The 18,696-nt window shown below is 44.0% G+C and overlaps 1 protein-coding gene across 1 annotated transcript; it reads right to left on the bottom strand.

The window, feature by feature from the left end:
* Positions 1-6,170: 6,170 nt before the first annotated feature.
* LOC122010230 (hydroxyphenylpyruvate reductase-like) lies at positions 6,171-10,054 on the bottom strand. The gene is made up of 2 exons (XM_042566693.1): positions 9,541-10,054; positions 6,171-6,850 (listed from the first exon to the last, which is right to left on the bottom strand). The coding sequence occupies exons 1-2, from the start codon at positions 9,970-9,972 to the stop codon at positions 6,332-6,334; spliced, it is 951 nt and encodes a 316-aa protein (XP_042422627.1). The 5' UTR covers positions 9,973-10,054; the 3' UTR covers positions 6,171-6,331.
* Between the last annotated feature and the right edge of the window lie 8,642 nt (positions 10,055-18,696).

Below are 18,696 nucleotides of genomic sequence, written 5' to 3'. Positions count from 1 at the left end.
GAAGTTATCCCTAGAGTTGACCTAGAGGAGTCTAGTATGATCAAGGCTTCTAAGAAGTTTAGAAAAGTCATTAAGAAGGTATCAAGGGAAGTCATCCCTAGTGAATAACTAGAACACACAAGGAGCACCAATCAATTTTGGGTTCTTAGGAGTGTATTCTCTACACCCTAGATGAGTTTAGCGAGTGTCAACTTTAATTGGAAGGGTAGTTAACCTAACCTTGAAGAACTTGACACTTGGAGGACATTTTCAAGATAGTTATATTCCTTAAAAATGAGAAGATCTAATTGTTTACACTTTGAAAGAGTAAAATGTGTCAAAATTTAAAGATTTGAGCTTAATTAAATTAACATAATAAGGATAAAGGCAAAACAAATGTCAAGTTGAGATTTTGACATTTTTTTGGGTGATGAGGGCAACCTAGGATTAGGTTTAACTTAGCAAAAATAGATTAAGGACAAAACTTAGATGCAAATCTAGGTATTTTGTTTATATTAAATTGTCATAATTGTTTGTCCATCATATGTTATGACATCATACTTTACATTCATATCATTATGAAAAATATTATGTGATGTCATACATATATCATATAGCTATAATATGTCTTATTTTGAAATATACTCACTTTGATGTATGCTATAAATCATGTATTATTTTAATTTCTTGTAAAGTAAGGACAATGACATTAATCAACAAGTGACATCATATATGGATGATCAATTTTAAAATGCCTAGATAGAAATGCATGATCCCTTAGTTTAGAACAACATCAAAATTTACATCTCACAAAGACTAAGTTGGCTTGTATGTGTTTTAATGCACATTAAATATAAGTGAGATGTCAGGAGGATGAATATAACTCAAAATGTTAATTTAGTATATCTTTTTTAATTTTAATTTCATCAAAACACATACATTATATGTTATTTAATTATGGGGAAAGCAAATGTATAAGTCATGTGCATTTAGCCCAAAGATCATTGTTGAAAATTTAGTTTTGAAAATGATTTCAAAAATATTTTGAAAAATCTTGGTGAAGACTATTTGTTGATAGTAATCACTATTGGAAAGTTAAACACAAACTTGAAAGAAACATTAAAGTTTTCAAGAGTTTCCAACTTTGTGCCAATCTTTAAAAATAAGATATATTTTTTTAGAAAACTATTTTTTCATTATAGCATACGACATAAATAATATCTACATGAATTTTCATGATTTTAAAATTTTTGTAAAGTTACTTATTTATTTCTGAACTTCAGTTGAAATCGATTTCAGAAATTCAGGTATGGGAATTGATTAGGGCAATCGATTAACACACCTTAATCGATTAGGTTAATCAATTAAGGTGAATTCCCGTAAGCACAATAGCTCACAGAATCGATCAATGTGATCGATTAAGGAGTCTAATCGATTATATCAATCGATTAACACTCAATAATCAATTAAATCTCAACTTTAATCAATTAAGAGAGACTGTAATCGACTAGTAGCTGATACCAATCGATTAAGATTGTTGATTTTGGTTAAATAGTCTGATTTTAGTCCATTAAACTATGTTTAATCGTGATAACTATTCCTAACCCTAGGAAGTGCTTAGATAAGCATTTAAGAGTAGTTTTCTTGTTGAAACAAGAAAGGAATGGAATGGTTAAAAAGGACTAAGTTGGAGTTTAGGATGAGGTTTAGTTTTAAAGTTAAATTTTGAATATCAAAACATTAAATTTTGAGTTTTTTAAAGGTTTAGAAACTCAAAGTTATTGTTGATACAATGGCAGAAGGTTGGAGCAGGTTTTGAGGGGAAGCTACTCCTTAAAGACACGCCATAGATTTTTTTTCAACTAAATAATTGAAGGTTTGAAACCTTCATGGTTACGAATGCTCTAGGATGAGCATATGATTAATGCTCAAGGGTGAGCATTGGGCACAATGAAGGGTATAAGACTTTCATTGTGGTGTTGTAAACAACAAGTGAGGTTGTAAATAACATGAGATAACTCTTTAAGGAGAAGAGTTTTCTATGTGTGCCAAAAGGAAGAATGTAGGGTTTAAGTTAGGAAATTCTCCATATTCGTAGGGGGAGATTGTGAAACTCTTATGTTAAGGGGGAGGCATTCATGCTTTGGCATGAAGAAGTTGGGGCTCGTGGATGAGACTAACTTAAATATATTGTCAAACATCAAAAAATGGAAGATTGTTGGTGTAATTTTCCTAGGTCAAGGTTGATTAGTTTGACTAAGCTTGAGTTGCCTCAAGTTTGAATCTTGATATTTGAGTTTTGATGTTTGACAATATATGGAGATTGCAAGTGCAATTGTCCGTTTGGAGAGATTGTTGATGTAATTCCCTTCTAGTCAAAGTTTGACCAATTTGATGTGAAGAAGAGTCAAGTAGGTCAAGGTTGACCGGAGACTTGACTAGGAAGTCCTAACTGGAGGTTAGGTAAGGGCAAGACCAACAGAAAGGTTGACAGAAGAAGAAAATCTAAGTAGATCGATATTAACCAGACACTTGGTGTGAAAGTCCTGGTGAGTGAAGTCAGACGGTTGAAAAGTCCTAGTAAATGAAGCTAGCCAAATGAAAAATCTTGATGAGTGAAACCAGGTGAAAACCCCTAGTGAGTGAAGCTGAGCAGATAAAAAATCTTAGTAAGTGAAGCCATGTGAAAAGTCTTAGTGAGTAAGCTAGGCAGATAGAAAATCATGGTGAGTGAAGCCAGATGAAAAGTTATAGTAAGTGAAGCTAGACATATGGAAATCCTAGTGAGTAAAGTTAGGTAATAAAAAGTCCTGGTGAGTGAAGTTGGATGAAAAGCCCTAGTGAGTGAAACTAAGCAGTGAGGAAGTTCTGGTGAGTGAAACCAGACAATTGAAAATCTAGGTGGGTCAAAGGTTGAATGGACACCTAATGATTGGAAATTCAAGTGGGTCAAGGCTAATCGGACACTTGGCACGAGATGATAAGTCCAAGTGGGTCAAGGTTGACCTTACACTTGGCACCAAGAGAAAAGTCCAAGTGGATCAAAAGATTGACCGGACACTTGGTGAAGAAGTCCTAGGAGATCATGTTTGACCAGAAGTTAGGCAATGAGGAGTCCCAACAAGTCACGGTTGATCGAATGTTAGGCAAGGAACTCTAGGACTCAAGTTCAGGAACTAGGGTTGTTGAATCGCTTAGGGTAAGAGATTCAGAAGGCCTTAAGCGATCAAGGTGATTGCTTAAGGACCTCTTTGCAAGAAAACAGAAAGGGTCGTAATCGATTACATATGTTTAATCGATTACAGTAATCGATTAAGTCAGTGTTCATGAGTGTACAGAGAGGTGCCTAATCGATCATCCTAATCGATTAGACACATCTTAAGCGATTAGGACAATCGATTAAGAAGTTTTCTGTTTGAAACATAAGTTGCGATAAGTGATTAAGCAGTGAAACTTAATCACTTACGCCCCTCTCATGATCGAACAGAAGGGTTCTTAATTGATTTGGCTAATCGATTAAGAACACTTAAGCGATTAGAGTAATCACTTAAGCTTGAAAATATAGTCGTTTGAAGCAGGTTGCTAACGTGGTAAGCGATTAAGAAGAGGCTTAATCGATTAAGATGCCAACGGTAATCTTAGAAAAGGGTTTACTCGACACTATTTCAAACAAGTTCTTGCTCAAAATTTACATGACTTCACACCAGTTCTTGGAGGCTTAAAGTAAAGTGTTGCTGCACTTTCAAGTTCATCAAAAGGTATTTACAAGAAAGAAGAAAAAAACTAGGATTTCATTTTCTATAAATCTTGTAAGATTTTTTTTATTGTATTAGCTTCTTCTTGTTCTTATTCTAGTATTTCTGTGTGTGAGCTTGTACGAGGCTTCTCTGCCTCCGGATTATTTCCGAGGAGCTCTTACATAGTGGGTGTGTGGGAGAGGGGTGGATTCTTGAATTAGTCACCTTATTTAAGGTAGATACTAAGTAAATCCTATTTGTTATCATTGGAGGAGCTTAGCTTTGAGTATTCCGCGCAAATCATCATCATCGAAGAGAAGCGAGCTATCCCCCCCCCCCCCCCCCCTCTAACTTCGAAGTGCCCCAACAAAAAGGATATCGTTGTCTTGACCCACTCATAAAATGTAGTTATACCTGTGCTGATGTTACATTTTTTGAGTCTCAACCATACTTTTCTCCCCGTCTGGATTAGATACATGATACATTAACATCTCTTCCATTACCTATCTCATTATCCATGCCTCCCATTATAGAGGCTCCATCTACTAGACCATTGCTTGTCTACACACGACGTGCTCGACCAAAATCAGATTCATGTCTCTCACCTCCTCTTCTTACAACTCCTGATGCTCCTCGCTCCTCCGATATTGATCTGCCTATTGTTCTTTGTAAAGTTATTCAGTCTTGCACTACCCATCTTTTGTCTAATCATATCTCGTTTGATTATCTTGGTCTTATGTTCCATGCTTTTGATGTTTCTCTATCATTTACAGAAGTTTCAACTTCCTACTCTAAAGCCTATCAACACTCGGCTTGGCGAACTGCAATAGAGGAGGAAATGTCAGCCCTTATCTCTCATAGTGTGTAGGAGCTGGTAGTTGCACCATCTTCTGTTGAGATTGTTGTCTGTTATTAGATGTTTACTTTGAAATTTAAAGCTAACGGTACTATTGATCGATACAAAGTTCGTCTGGTGGCCAAAGGATTTACACAAACTTATGGAGTTGACTATTTTGAGATATCCTCTCTTACTGCTCGCCTAAATTCTATTAGAGTCCTGTTCTCCTTGGCTGTCAATCAATCTTGGCCAATATATTAGCTAGATGTGAAGAATGTCTTCCTTTATGACGATTTGCACGAGACTATTTTTATAAAGTAACCTCCAAGGTATGTTGCTCAGGGGGAGAATATTACTATTGGTCTATAAACTTAAAAAAGCTATTTATGGTCTTAAATAAAGGCTCAAAGTCTCGTTTGATAAATTCAATAATATAATCGAAGTTGTTGGCTTCAAACAGTACAAATCTGACCATTCTGTATTTGTATGACAAAGCATGAATGAGATTATTATTCTTATTGTATATGTTGATGACATCCTAATATCCGGGAGTGATGTACGTGGGATAGACGAAACTAAGAAATATTTATAGCAACACTTTGTGATGAGGGATATATGACGTCAATTTATTGGGAATTGAAATTGCTCACAACAAACCTAGAGTTTTATTATGCCAACTGAAGTATGCTATAGATTTACTAAAAAAAAATGGATTGCTTGGAATGAAGCTGGTTGATACACCTATGAATATCAATTCAAGTGTTTGGAATGATATTGGAGAGTTATTTAAGGATAAGGTAAAATATAAATGGCTTGTTGGGAAACTCATCTACTTAACAATAACAATACCCGACATCTCTTTTGCAGTTGGAATAGTCAGTCATTTTATGGATAGATCAAAGTAAGTTAATTGAGATATTGCTATCAGAATTCTTAAATATATTAAGAAATCTCCCAGAAAAGGGTTGCCATTTAAGAGAAATAGGCACCTAAAGATCAAAGTTTATTCTGATGCCGACTATGTTTAATCTAAGACCGACAGACAATCTACTTCTGGGTATTGTATTTATCTAGTAACATGACGAAGTAAGAAACAAATTGTTGTTGTTAGGTCAACTGTCGAACCTGAGTACAAAACCATGGCTTACATTGTAACCGAAATGTTATGGCTAAAAAATTTACTTAAAAAATTAGGATTCATCTACAATGAACCACCAATGTATTGTGATAATCAAGTAACTATTCATATTACAGGTAACTCAATTTTCTATGAGAGAACTAAAGCATATCAACTGTCACTTTATTCGTGAGTATATAATGAGCTAAAAAATTACTACTTCATTTACATCATCATCCAACTAAGTCGCTGATATCTTTACTAAAGCATTAGACGGAAAATGATTCTCAAAACTTTATAACAAGCTAGATTGACATATATATGTTCCAATTTGAGGAGTGTTGAATATTTCTAAAGATTCATTTAATTATAGAGATTATGATTAATTTTAATTTTCTTAATGGTAGGAATTGAGATTGACTTTAGTTATATTTTCTTGATGATAGGGATTAAGATTTTTTTTTTTCCTTCATATCATATGCATATAAATACCTATGTATGAACGATGAATACAGATTTTTTTTTTCCTTGTCTTATGCGCAAACATCAAGTCAAATAGGTCTAATGCTTTTGAATAGAGTCGTTGAGCTCCACAGACTCAACCGCAGTTACGTATTAGGTGATTGATTGACTAAAGAGAACATTCTTGAGGAGATCTGATCACACCACGGGTGTCAGAAGAGGCTTGTTCATCACGTGTGCCTCCAGGTTTTGCAGGACCAAATCTGCCATTGCATCCCGAGTCTCGTTGGTGGCACTCCCGATATGAGGCACCAGCACCACGTTATCCATGCCAAAGAGCTCCTCTGGCACATGCGGCTCGTGCTCATACACGTCAAGGGCAGCCCCACCAAGGCGACCCTCACGCAGTGCTGCCACCAGCTCCGGCTCATCTACATGTGGACCTCGCCCGATGTTCACAAGCACGCCTTTGGGTCCTAGCGCATCAAGGACATCACGGTTGACGATGTGGCGTGTCTCATCGGTCAGTGGGCAAGCCACAATGAGGACATGACAATTGGAAGCTAAATCAAGAAGGTTAGAGTAGTATTTGTATCCTGTGTTTGGCTTCTCTGACCTTGAGTAGTAGCTTATAGGACAGCCAAAGGCTTCTGCTCTCTTGGCAACAGACATGCCAATCCTGCCAAGTCCAATGATACCGATTGTTTTGCCATTGAACTGCATACAGACGATTATTCTTGATCTCAATAACAGAAACTTTTCACATAAACAAATGCTTATTAGAGAATGTAAATATTATAGGTGATGGATGAACAGATTCAGACCAATATTTCTGTAGGTAAACATATTTGAAATAAATGAAGACATCAAGGAACCTACAGTACAAATTCTTTCAACTGGAATTCACCCAAGTAGTTTGTAATTGAAATTCAACACTGTGATAGGCCATAACTGCCATAGGCAGATCATTAATCGATAACAATCATAATATATGAGGATGTTTTCTGCAGGGTACTTAGACAAGTAATTCTGATGTGATAATACGACCATAAAGAGCACAATATAGGAAGAAAGCCTTTTCACGAGCATTCATATCCATACTATAAATTGACTAGTTCAAGAGTACACATATGCAGAATGACATCGTATCAAAGTTTCCTAAGATGTCCTATGACATAAAAAGAAGAAAAAAAATACAATGTTCAAGTAATCTGGCCTATGACCGATAGAAACGATGAATAACTCAAGAGAGCTAAGAAAATCTGCTTGACATATATAAAGCTATCATAATCCATGGCCAATGTTCAGGTGGGCATGCAACTCATCATCTCATTATTACAAATTCTAACAAACTCAGACGTTGAACCATGGTGGTGGAAAGGTACAACAAATCATACAATTTAAATCATATTACACAAGAGCAGATGTTAAATTCCAGTAAACCATGAACACAATTGTTTTGTATTTTGCAAGTAATCATAATGAAAAACTATTACGGTCATGAATTAGAGAAGGAGCAGATATCTCCCAAATGATTACTCCATCAGTAGCTTTGACAAATGCAAACAGAAAAAGCAGAAAGATTGATCATTGACGAAAGTTCCAAAAGGGAGTTGCTCAAGGCATAAGCGTAACAGTTTATAACTGCTGAGTATGAAACCTTGAAGTTCAATCATCAATTACATCCAACAATAGCACATACAAATACCCATATGTGAGATCTAGCTGTCTCATCACCTAGCAAGTACCAACAACCAACATTCTTAAAGACACTAGGTGTCAATAGGCAGCAAAAGTTGGAAGGCATGAGCGCAATGCAAGCATGAGCTAGGGCAAATTTAATATTGCCATATAACATACAAAACTGTACTACATAAATATCAACCATGCCAGCAAAGTTTCAAATACTATTATTCCCTGCCAATAAAACATCATATAATATAATTACTTCAAAAGCATCAGTAGCAACATGATTAATTATATGAAACCAGAAATTTGAACTATTAAGAGGATGTATCACATTTCCTTCTTTTCCAACTAGTAGTAGTATATCTTGCTATGTGATTTCTCGCATTAATAAAACTGCATGTCCTTATTATGAGACTTCACCTTGGAGGTTGATGTGCATCTCTAGTACACCTTTTTTCGAGTTACCGCTCTTGCCACTAAACCTAGTGGGGTTTCCAGTCTACTTTCCATGCTCACCTTAATCAACACAAAATTGGCATGCTCCAAATCGAATACATAATCAAATCATTGTCATATGACAAGTTTAGTGGTGTAACGGAGAAGAGGTAGATCAAACTTTGGGTACCCTACGATTGAGATACCAATCTTTAAGGGCAGCGAGCAGAGATTTGCTTTGGTTATTTATCTGTTAGGAACCCAAAGTGCCACTAATCTGTCCAATTTAGGCAGCAGAGAAATAACAATGTCAAACACAAAAAACACATAAAAGATATACAAATGCACAAAGACTTGCGTTGAGCAAATATGATGCATCTAATGGGGGAAACCAGAAACCTAAAACACTAAAGGTTACTTCATCAAACAGCAGGTGCTATGAGAGCCACTCACATGCCTTAGCAGGTGTTTACACTTCTAACCTGATCTGAGAAAGGCCAACCAGGGGCTCTGTGATTTTTCCCTTCAATTATTTTGTTAACTTAATATGGCCAACCCCTGAGCACTGGCAACATAGTAGACCGCCTCGATCATTGTTTCCTTCAAAAATAAAATTGCTGGTCCAAACTCAACATGAGCTATTAAGGGATGATACATAAAAATTTGCCCGAGCATATGTTCAACATACACTTCAACACCCTAAAACACTCATGGTGTCTTTATGGATAGACATGCCTAGTGAGATGTGATATCATTGGTTGAACAATGTCTAGGGATACAATCTTTAGATTATTGTATAATGTAATTGGATCGTAAGGCTCTTACCATAGAAATTGTAGCATGTTAAGCAACACAAATCATTAGAGACTCTGTAGAAAGATCATCCATAATGGTACTCTAACATCTAATCAAGCCACACACTGAATAAAATCGGCTGTCATGAACTATTACCAAGAATTCCTAAGATTCTAACTCCAACTGTAATGTTTTGGATTCAAGTGGGAAACAAATTTAATTGGATGTTAATTCATTATATTTGGAATCACTTGCTATGAATGTAATTGGTATTATATTATAGCGTTATTTGGTCTCATGATTCATGAATCCTCGAAAGATAACAAACACAAATCGGGATAACTTTAATTGGATTTCCAAATCCCAAATTTTCGAGATAACATAATTTCTTTTGACAACCAAGCACCTAAATGTATGATTCCAAACAAGATATTAACATAGTGAAATCAGAACACAAGCAAAGGTGAAGAGGAGCAGATGAATCTCACCCTAGTGGTTAGTCTGTAGTCCCCTTGGGTCGCCCAGGCTCCGCTGCGGACAAAGCGGTCCGTCACGCAGATGCGACGCAGCAAGGCGATAGTAAGGCCGATGGCAAGATCGGCTACGTCCTCGGTGAGTACATCGGGAGTATTTGTGACCCGGATACCCCGCTCCCGGCACTTGTCGAGGTCGACCTTGTCGAGGCCGACGCTAAAGGAGGAGACGATCTCGAGCTTGGGGAGTGCGTCTATGGTGTCAGCGTCGGCACCAGCATGGCTGTTTCCTACGATCGCCCGGATAGCCGCAGCGTTGGAGCGGATAAATTCCTGGCGGCGCTCGGGCGGAGTCTCCCACAGGCGAAAGAGCTTGCAGCGGCGTGCGAGCTCAGATTCGAGGTACGCGTTCATGGGGAAGGTGAGGAGGACGCCAAGGGACTCCATCGCCGACGCCTATGAGCCGATCGACTGACGAGAGGCGACGGAGAGGACAAGGACTCTACCCCAGATGACGACAAGAGTAGCAGGTTCCGAAAATGCCAGAATTGTAGAGAGAGATTTATATAGAAATGCATTTTTTTTTTATTTTGCTCCACTAATTTATCCACTTTTAATTATACCCCTAAATGTTCGATATATTTTATTTCCCTAAAATTTCCATATCACTCAACTGATTTACTCAGATTTAGATATCCAATAATATTTAATAATTAATATAAAAATAATTGGAAAATTTTAAAAAGATATTATCTTAAATTAAAAAATATATATGATCCTGTCCGAATCGCTGAACCAACGGATGCTGGGCACGTGGCGCTCTCCTAGTCGATGACGTAGGCCTCCGTCTGGTCGTACGAATCTCCGGCGAGCCTGCATAAAAGTCGGGCCGAGAATGGGTTCCCGGCGACGACCCTCCAACGCTCAAGTCAGGCAAGCAAGCAGTGAAAAAGTGGCTCCCAAAAATATTAGAACGTGTACCTCCGGCGAAGGATGAGGGCCTTTATATATGGCAGCGGAGAAGCGAGTGTACACATACCGAGGTGTACACGTGTCCGTGGCCCATACCCCCGTAAGGGCTTGTCAGTGAGCTTACCTGACCCATACTGCTACAGTCCAAGCATGTCCTCGATGGGACAGCGGAACCTCCTGTCATAAGATTTGGAGTATGGCCTACATGTGGAACATACCCGCTGTCAGAAAAAGATGTCACTTGTCCTTTTGCCCTTACTCCCTGGAGGGCGTCCGGCCGGCCAGCTTCCGCGACATCCGGCCAGACGTATACGGTGGTTTACTTAGGGAGATTCTCAATCACATGCTTTGTGGAGACTATTAGCAGTATGCTACCTGATGGCTTTGGCCGAGCGTGCAGTCCGATCGGCCCTGCGATCTTGTCCGCTGAGCGCCAGAACCCTGACTTTCGACAAGGCGCCTTTAACCATCAACTAGACACCGGCCGGCCGCCCGGCCGGTCAAACCCACCCCTCTCCAGCCGGCCACCTGCCACTTTGACTTCCACGTGGCGTTGACTCCACCGGACGGGGACCCCCTGTTCTTACAACCGGATCACTTGCCTCCCCTTCAAGTCTAGTCGAAGGAGGCGATTAGTCCGACTGACTGGACTGTTAGCCTAGCCGGGTGGCGCCTTCAGGCACACCTAATCCGCTCGGCTTTTCACAGGGATGGCCTTAAGGTTAGTCAACAGCAACCTTCCTCGGATCTCCTCGTAACTCGTGCCAATCTTCGACATTAAGGCTGAGCATGCGCTCATTAAATGCATCGAATGACCGAACGCCACGTGGCGAACTGTCGTCATCATACGGCGGCGGCGGTGTGGTGCTTTGATGGGATCGAGGCGGTTCGAAATGGACGGTGCGATGTGCACTTTGATTCCCGTGACCTGGATCCAACGGCGGAGGCCGCCCGACCCCCGCTATATAAAATCTTCGCTCTCTCCTATTCCCCTCACTTGCTTTCGCGATTTCTACCTTTGTCTCTGGTGTTTCGGTGCTCCGGCGATTCCATTCCTGCTTTCCGACGCTCTCCGGCGCCTTTTCCTTGATCCTTTTTCCTCGCAGTAAGGCTCTATACCTTTTCTTTCTTGTTTCCGGTGTTTACTCCGTATTTCTCTCCCCAGTTTCAATCCTTGAAACCTCTTTTCGCTTGCTGTTGTTCTTCTCCTGCCTTTTTGCCTTTTTGATTTCTTCCGATCGGCCCATGGCTAGCTCTTCCCATCCCGAAGACCAGTCCCTTGGCCCTTGGTACACTACCATGCAGTCACGATTTGATCAACGTGACTTTAACACTCTAACCGATAATTTTGAAATCCCCGAAGATTTTGAACTTCTTTTAGCCGGTCCTTCCGCCCGACCACACAGGCCGCCGCACGGAGCTTTCTGTGTCTTCCGCAACCAGTTTACCGCCGGTCTGCGTTTCCCTGTACATCCTTTCATCATAGATGTTTGTAATTTTTTCGGTGTTCCGCTCGGCAGTCTGGTACCCAACACCTTTCGTCTCCTCTGTGGTGTTGTTGTTTTGTTCAAGATTCACAACATCCCCCTCCGACCGGAGGTCTTTTTTTATTTCTATTATCCCAAGCAAGCCGAGCTGGGCACCTTCATGTTCCAAGCTCGGCCCGGCTTAGTCTTCTTCAACAAACTACCTTCTTCCAATAAACATTGGAAGGATTATTTTTTCTACATCCGTATGCCCGATCAGGCCAATTTCCCGACCAAGTGGCAGGTCAACCTACCCCCCACTCCCGAGCTGAAGAAATTCAAGACCCGACCGGACTACCTCTATGCTGCAAATATGCTAGCCGGTCTGCGACTTGACATCAATAAGCTTCTTCACGAAAGAGTGATGTACATCTTCGGCCTGAGTCCCATACGGACTCCTCTTCCGACCGGCTTCGGTAAGAATTTTACTTGGGCATTTGCTTTGATTGCTAACTGATTTCTTTTCTTTCCTTTGCAGTGGACATCGTCATGGATTCGGTGATGGCTGACGTTTTGAAGAGAAAGGCGGCAGCGCTAGAAGCCGCGGCGGCCAAAGAAATGGAAGCGCTGGATATCCAGCCGGTCGAATCCCATGAAGGAGAAAGCGGGACTCAGGCTGAGTCAACCGCTCCGGCTTCTCAACAGAACGTGGCCAGCGGAGCCACCCCCACCGGAGAACCAACTGCCCCCGAGGAAGGTTCCGGTCGGGAAGAGGAGCAACCTCTACAAAAGAGGCGCCGAGTGGAGACTCCCCTTCGATCGGCTACCTCCGCGGTCCAACCATCCGAGCGGGTCACTGCGACTGCTCGGGGCAAGGCGCCAGAGGTCGAAGCCATTTCGTCCGACCGGACGCCTTCTGAATGGGACGAGCCGGCTGCTCCAATTGAGGCTACTCCGGTCAACACCCTTCCGCCCGCTCGTCACTCAGTCCAGCGCTCAACCATTCATTCCCAGTTTTCTGCACCGGCTTCTGATCCCCTTCCGACCGCCGGTCGGATGACCCCCGGTCATGGCCGCACGATTCGAGTCACTCTTCATCTCCCGACTGAAGAGCTACTGTCAGAGGCCGATCGATCAACCGCGCCCGAGCACACCATTACCTTGAAAGGGCCCCTAGCTGAGATGTGGGCCGATGCTCGGGCGCGCATCGCGCTGATCCCCCTCTGAAACTTGGCCAATAGCCACATGCAGGAGGCCACGGGGGTAAGTTCGCTTTCTCCGAAGTTTTGTATGCATTCTTTCCGATCGGCCACTAACAACTCTAATTTTCTTTTGCTAGAGATGGGTGGAGGAGATTGCAGTCTCCAACCGCCTAGCCATGGTGGATGAAGAACTGAGACAACTAAAGGCGGCAGTCGGTCCGTCCGGCTCTCAAGGCCCTTCATATTCTGAGCTGCAAAAGGAGCTGAAGAAAGCTCAAGATCTGCTGGCGGCCGAGCAGAAAAAGGCGGCCGACCAGGCTCACGCCCTGGCTGAGTCCGAGCGACAAGTCAAGTCGCTTGACACCAAATTAACCCTGGCCACCACTCGAAAAAATACGGCCATCTCCGATCTGGAGAAAAAGAACGTGGAGGCTTGGGGCCTGGAGCTGAAGGTAAAGGAGCTGATGGAGCAGCTCGACAGGGAGAAGGCGGGCCGCTCGGCCGACGCGGAGAAGCTTCAGAATCTGAATGAGGCCCTTACTGGCTCCCAGGCGGCTTTCAAAGAATATCAAGATGCCGAGCCGAGTCGAGTCGCTGCCTTAAGACAGAGCTACATCCGCTCGCCTGAATTCTCGGAGAAAATCTGCGAGCGGATGTACACAACCTTCGACTTGGCTATGACCGCCACCACCACTTATCTGAAGTCTAAGGGTCTTCTTCCGGAGTCCACTACCATTCCGGCCGGCGATCAAGTGGCGCTCCTGGACAACATCCCCAAGGACCTTTATGATTATATTGAGTAACTTTTGTAATTCGGCCACTCGGCTAGATATGATCCTTTTTGTACTTAGGCCGCCTGACCTAAAGTTTTAATTTTAATGCAGTGTTTTCCTTTTGCGCACTTTGTCATTTTGCTAGTTAATATGTGTGTTGTCCACTCGCCTATTATCACCCTTCTGGCATTCGAAAGGGAGTTTTGCGAAGTACTTGGTGTTGCCCTTCCGCTCGGCTAATTATTTCGAATGCGTAACATTCCGCTTTGATAGCAGAGATCGCTCACTAAAAGCCGACAAGTGCCTTTGGGCTCTGAGCCGAGCAGGATGTAGAGTCGGTCGAACGATATTGATGGCGAGTTTCTCGGACATGTGCAATCCTTTTTTATTTCCTTCTTCCGCTCGGCGGATTTATAGACGCCGGCTCGTCTCTCGATATTTAACGTCGGAGCTCGACGGTCTTCCGCTCGGAGGGTTTATAGACGCCGGCTCGTCTCTCGATATTTAACGTCGGAGCTCAACGGCCTTCCTCTCGGAGGGTTTATAGACGTCGGCTCGTCTCTCGATATTTAACGTCGGAGCTCGACGGTCCTCCGCTCGGAGGGTTTATAGACGCCGGCTCGTCTCTCGATATTTAACGTTGGAGCTCGACGGTCTTCCGCTCGGAGGGTTTATAGACGCCGGCTCGTCTCTCGATATTTAACGTCGGAGCTCGACGGCCTTTCGCTCGGAGGGTTTATAGATGCCGGCTCGTCTCTCGATATTTAACGTCGGAGCTCGACGACCTTCCGCTCGGAGGGTTTATAGACGCCGGCTCGTCTCTCGATATTTAACGTCGGAGCTCGACGGCCTTAAAGGCTAATATTTAACACAGCCGCTCGGCGGACATATTAGCCATCCTTTAAATCATTTTTGCTTCCTGCATTACAAGGACATGGGCGACTAGAATATACACAAAAATGAGTTACATCAGTGCGCCTTTCACCCAGCTCGATAAGGCTGGAGATGATTCGCGCTCCAAGGTCGGTCCAGCTGCCACCCGTCTTCGTCCTCCAAATAGTAAGCGCCCGAGCGGAGCTTTTCGATGATTTTGAAGGGGCCTGCCCAAGGAGCTTCTAGCTTGCCGACGTCGCCGACCGGCTTCACTTTCTTCCAGACAAGATCGCCAACCTGGAATGATCTGGGAATTACGCGCCGGTTGTAATTCTGCTTCATTCTTTGACGATACGCCATCAGCCGGACGGACGCCTTGGCTCTTTCTTCTTCGACCAAATCTAGCTCCATGTTCCTCCGCTCGGTGTTGTCCTCATCATAATTTTGGATCCGAGCGGACTCAACTCCAACTTCGACAGGGATAACCGCTTCGCCATCATACACCAAATGGAAGGGCGTGACGCCAGTTCCTTCCTTCGGGGTCGTTCGGATGGCCCATAAGACGCCGGACACCTCATCCACCCAGCTTCCTCCCATATGGTCGAGCCGAGCACGCAAAATACGAAGAATTTCCCGATTGGCTACTTCGGCTTGACCATTGCTTTGGGGATATGCCACGGACGTGAAATGTTGCTCGATGTCATAGCTTTTGCACCAATCTTTGAGCAACTTTCCTGTGAATTGCCGCCCATTATCAGAGATAAGTCGACGGGGGATGCCGAACCAACAGATGATGTTCTGCCAAATAAATTTCTTGACCATCTGCTCGGTGATCTTGGCTAGCGGCTCGGCCTCCACCCACTTGGAAAAATAATCAACCACCACCAATAAAAATTTCCGCTGTCCGGTCGCCATGGGAAACGGACCCACAATATCCATTCCCCATTGGTCGAACGGACAAGACACAGTAGCGGCCTTCATTTCTTCTGCCGGTCGGTGGGAGAAATTATGATACCTTTGACAAGAAAGGCATGTCGCGACGGTCCGAGCGGCGTCTACTTGTAAAGTTGGCCAGAAGTATCCGGCCAGCAGTATCTTTTTAGCTAGTGATCGCCCGCCCGGATGTCCCCCGCATGACCCTTGATGCACTTCTTGGAGGATGTATGCTGCATCTTCTGAACTCACGCATTTTAGAAGCGGGCGGGAGAAAGCCTTCTTGTATAGTTGATCTCCAATGAGCGTGAACCGACCGACTCTTCTCCTTAGTAGCTGGGCCTCATCTCGATCGGCCGACCCCTCACCCGAGCGGAGAAACTCCATGATGGGTGTCCTCCAGTCGCTTGGAAACGTGAGACCCTCCATACGATCGACGTGCGCCACCAACAATACTTGTTCAATCGGCTGCTGAATGACGACCGGCATTATTGAGCTCGCGAGTTTAGCTAACTCATCGGCCGCTTGATTTTCCGCTCTGGGTATCTTCTGGACAATGACTTCTCTAAAATTGGCTTTAAGCTTCTCAAAGGCTTCAGCGTAGAGCTTAAGCCGAGCACTGTTGATTTCAAAGGTCCCAGAGAGCTGCTGAGCGGCCAACTGCGAATCCGAATGAAGCGTTACCCGACCGGCTCCCACATGCCGTGCTGCCTGCAAGCCGGCTATGAGGGCCTCATACTCTGCTTCATTGTTTGTAGCTTTATAATCCAGCCGGACGGATAAGTGCATCTTTTCTTCTTGAGGGGAGAGCAACAGTATTCCAATCCCGCTTCCGAGCCGAGTGGATGATCCGTCCACAAATATTTTCCACATAGCTTCTGGCTCTGAATTCTGCACCTCAGTCACGAAATCTGCCAAGGACTGCGCTTTGATTGCCGAGCGGGGCTGGTATTGGATGTCGAATTCACTTAACTCCATCGTCCATTTGATGAGCCGGCCGGACGCTTCTAGATTCAGTAATACTCGCCCGAGCGGGCTATTGGTTTTGACAATGATGGTATGCGCCAGGAAGTATGGACGAAGGCGCCAAGCGGCGAGGACCAGAGCGAAGGCCAGCTTCTCGAGCCCAGTGTAGCGAGATTCAGCATCTTTTAAAATATGACTAAGAAAATACACAGGCTCTTCTCCGCTCACCCTCACTAGCGCCGAGCCGATTGCTTGCTCGGTTGAAGACAAGTAGATACAAAGTCGCTCACCCGTAGTCGGCTTGACTAATACCGGGAGAGAGTTCAGATATGCCTTCAGATCTTCGAACGCCCGATCGCATTCTTCGTCCCAGTGAAACTTAGTGGCCTTGCACAAGATTTTGAAAAAAGGAAGGCTCCGGTCGGCAATTTTGGAGATGAACCTGGACAGAGCAATTATCCGACCGATCAAACGCTGCACTTCCCTCATATTTCTTGGAGGCGGCATGTCTTGTAGGGCCTTCACCTTACTGGGATTTGCTTCGATACCCCGCTCGGTCACTATGTAACCTAAGAAACGTCCTCCTTTTGCTCCAAACAGACACTTCTGGGGATTTAGCTTGACTCCATATTTCCGTAGCGTTCGGAAGGTTTCCTCCATGTCTTTGAAGAGATCGGCCGCTCGGACAGACTTGATAAGAATGTCGTCCACATAAACTTCCAGATTCCGCCCGATCTGCTCCTTAAACACTTTGTTCATTAAGCATTGATAAGTGGCTCCCGCATTCTTCAATCCGAACGACATCACATTATAGCAGTAGGTGTCGTCGGCCGTCACGAAGCTAACTTTTTCTTGATCTTGCCGGGCGAGCGGCACTTGATGATATCCTTGATAGGCGTCGAGCATGCATATCAACTCGCAGCCGGCCGTAGAATCCACCAGTTGATCGATTCGGGGCAAGGGGTAAAAGTCCTTTGGGCACGCCTTGTTAAGGTCCTAGAAATCGATGCACACTCTCCACTTGTTGTCGGGCTTGGAAACTAGCACCACATTCGCCAGCCAGCTCGGGAACTGAACCTTGCGTATATGGCCGGCCTCCAAGAGTTTCTCAACTTCCGCCCTGATGATGACATTCTGCTCGGCGCTGAAGTCCCTTTTTCTTTGCTTTACTGGCCGAGCGTCCGGACGGACATGGAGCTCATGCTGCGCTATACTTGGTGAAATCCCGGGCAGCTCATGCGTCGACCATACGAAGACATCATGATTTCTTCGGAGGCATTGGATCACTTCCTCCTTCTGACTCGCTTCCAGATCGGACGCGACGAATGTCGTGGCCTCCGATCGAGTCGGGTGTATCTGCACTTCCTCTTTTTCTTCATAAACTAAAGAGGGAGGCTTTTCGGTTATAGCATTCACCTCGATCCGTGGCGACTTCTGAGCGGAATTTGCTTCTGCTCGGACCATCTCGACGTAGCATCGCCGAGCTGCCAGTTGATCTCCCCGTACTTCTCCCACTTTGTCTTCAACGGGGAACTTGATCTTCTGGTGGAAGGTAGAGACGGCCGCCCGGAACTCGCTGAGCGCCGGTCGTCCCAAAATGACGTTGTATGATGAGGGAGAGTCGACCACCACGAAGTTTGCTGTCCGCGTCCTCCTGAGCGGCTCTTCTCCCAGTGAGATAGCCAGCCGTATTTGTCGACCGGCAGGACTTCATTGCACGTGAACCCGTAGAGGGGGGTTGTCATGGGCAGCAGCTCGGCGCGGTCAATTTGTAGTTGATCGAAGGCCTTTTTGAATATTATATTGACCGAGCTTCCTGTGTCAATAAAAACGCGGTGAATAGTGTAGTTGGCTATTACCGCTTTGATGAGGAGAGCATCGTCGTGAGGAACTTCAATTCCTGCTAAGTCCCTGGGTCCGAAGCTGATGTCGGGTCCGCTCGCCTGCTCTTGGCTACAGCCGACTGCATGGATCTGAAGCTGCCGG

Source organism: Zingiber officinale, chromosome 8A (assembly GCF_018446385.1).
Source record: "Zingiber officinale cultivar Zhangliang chromosome 8A, Zo_v1.1, whole genome shotgun sequence".
NCBI classification, from domain to species: Eukaryota; Viridiplantae; Streptophyta; class Magnoliopsida; order Zingiberales; family Zingiberaceae; genus Zingiber; species Zingiber officinale.
This window is presented reverse-complemented; position numbering and strand designations above follow the sequence as displayed.

Excerpts from the sequence above, each read along its gene's own strand:
- LOC122010230 (XM_042566693.1), bottom strand. The coding sequence starts at position 9,972 with ATGGAGTCCCTTGGCGTCCTCCTCACCTTCCCCATGAACGCGTACCTC. Across the intron at positions 6,851-9,540 it reads ACTACAGACTAACCACTAGG|TTCAATGGCAAAACAATCGG; the intron begins GTGAGATTCATC and ends GTCTGTATGCAG.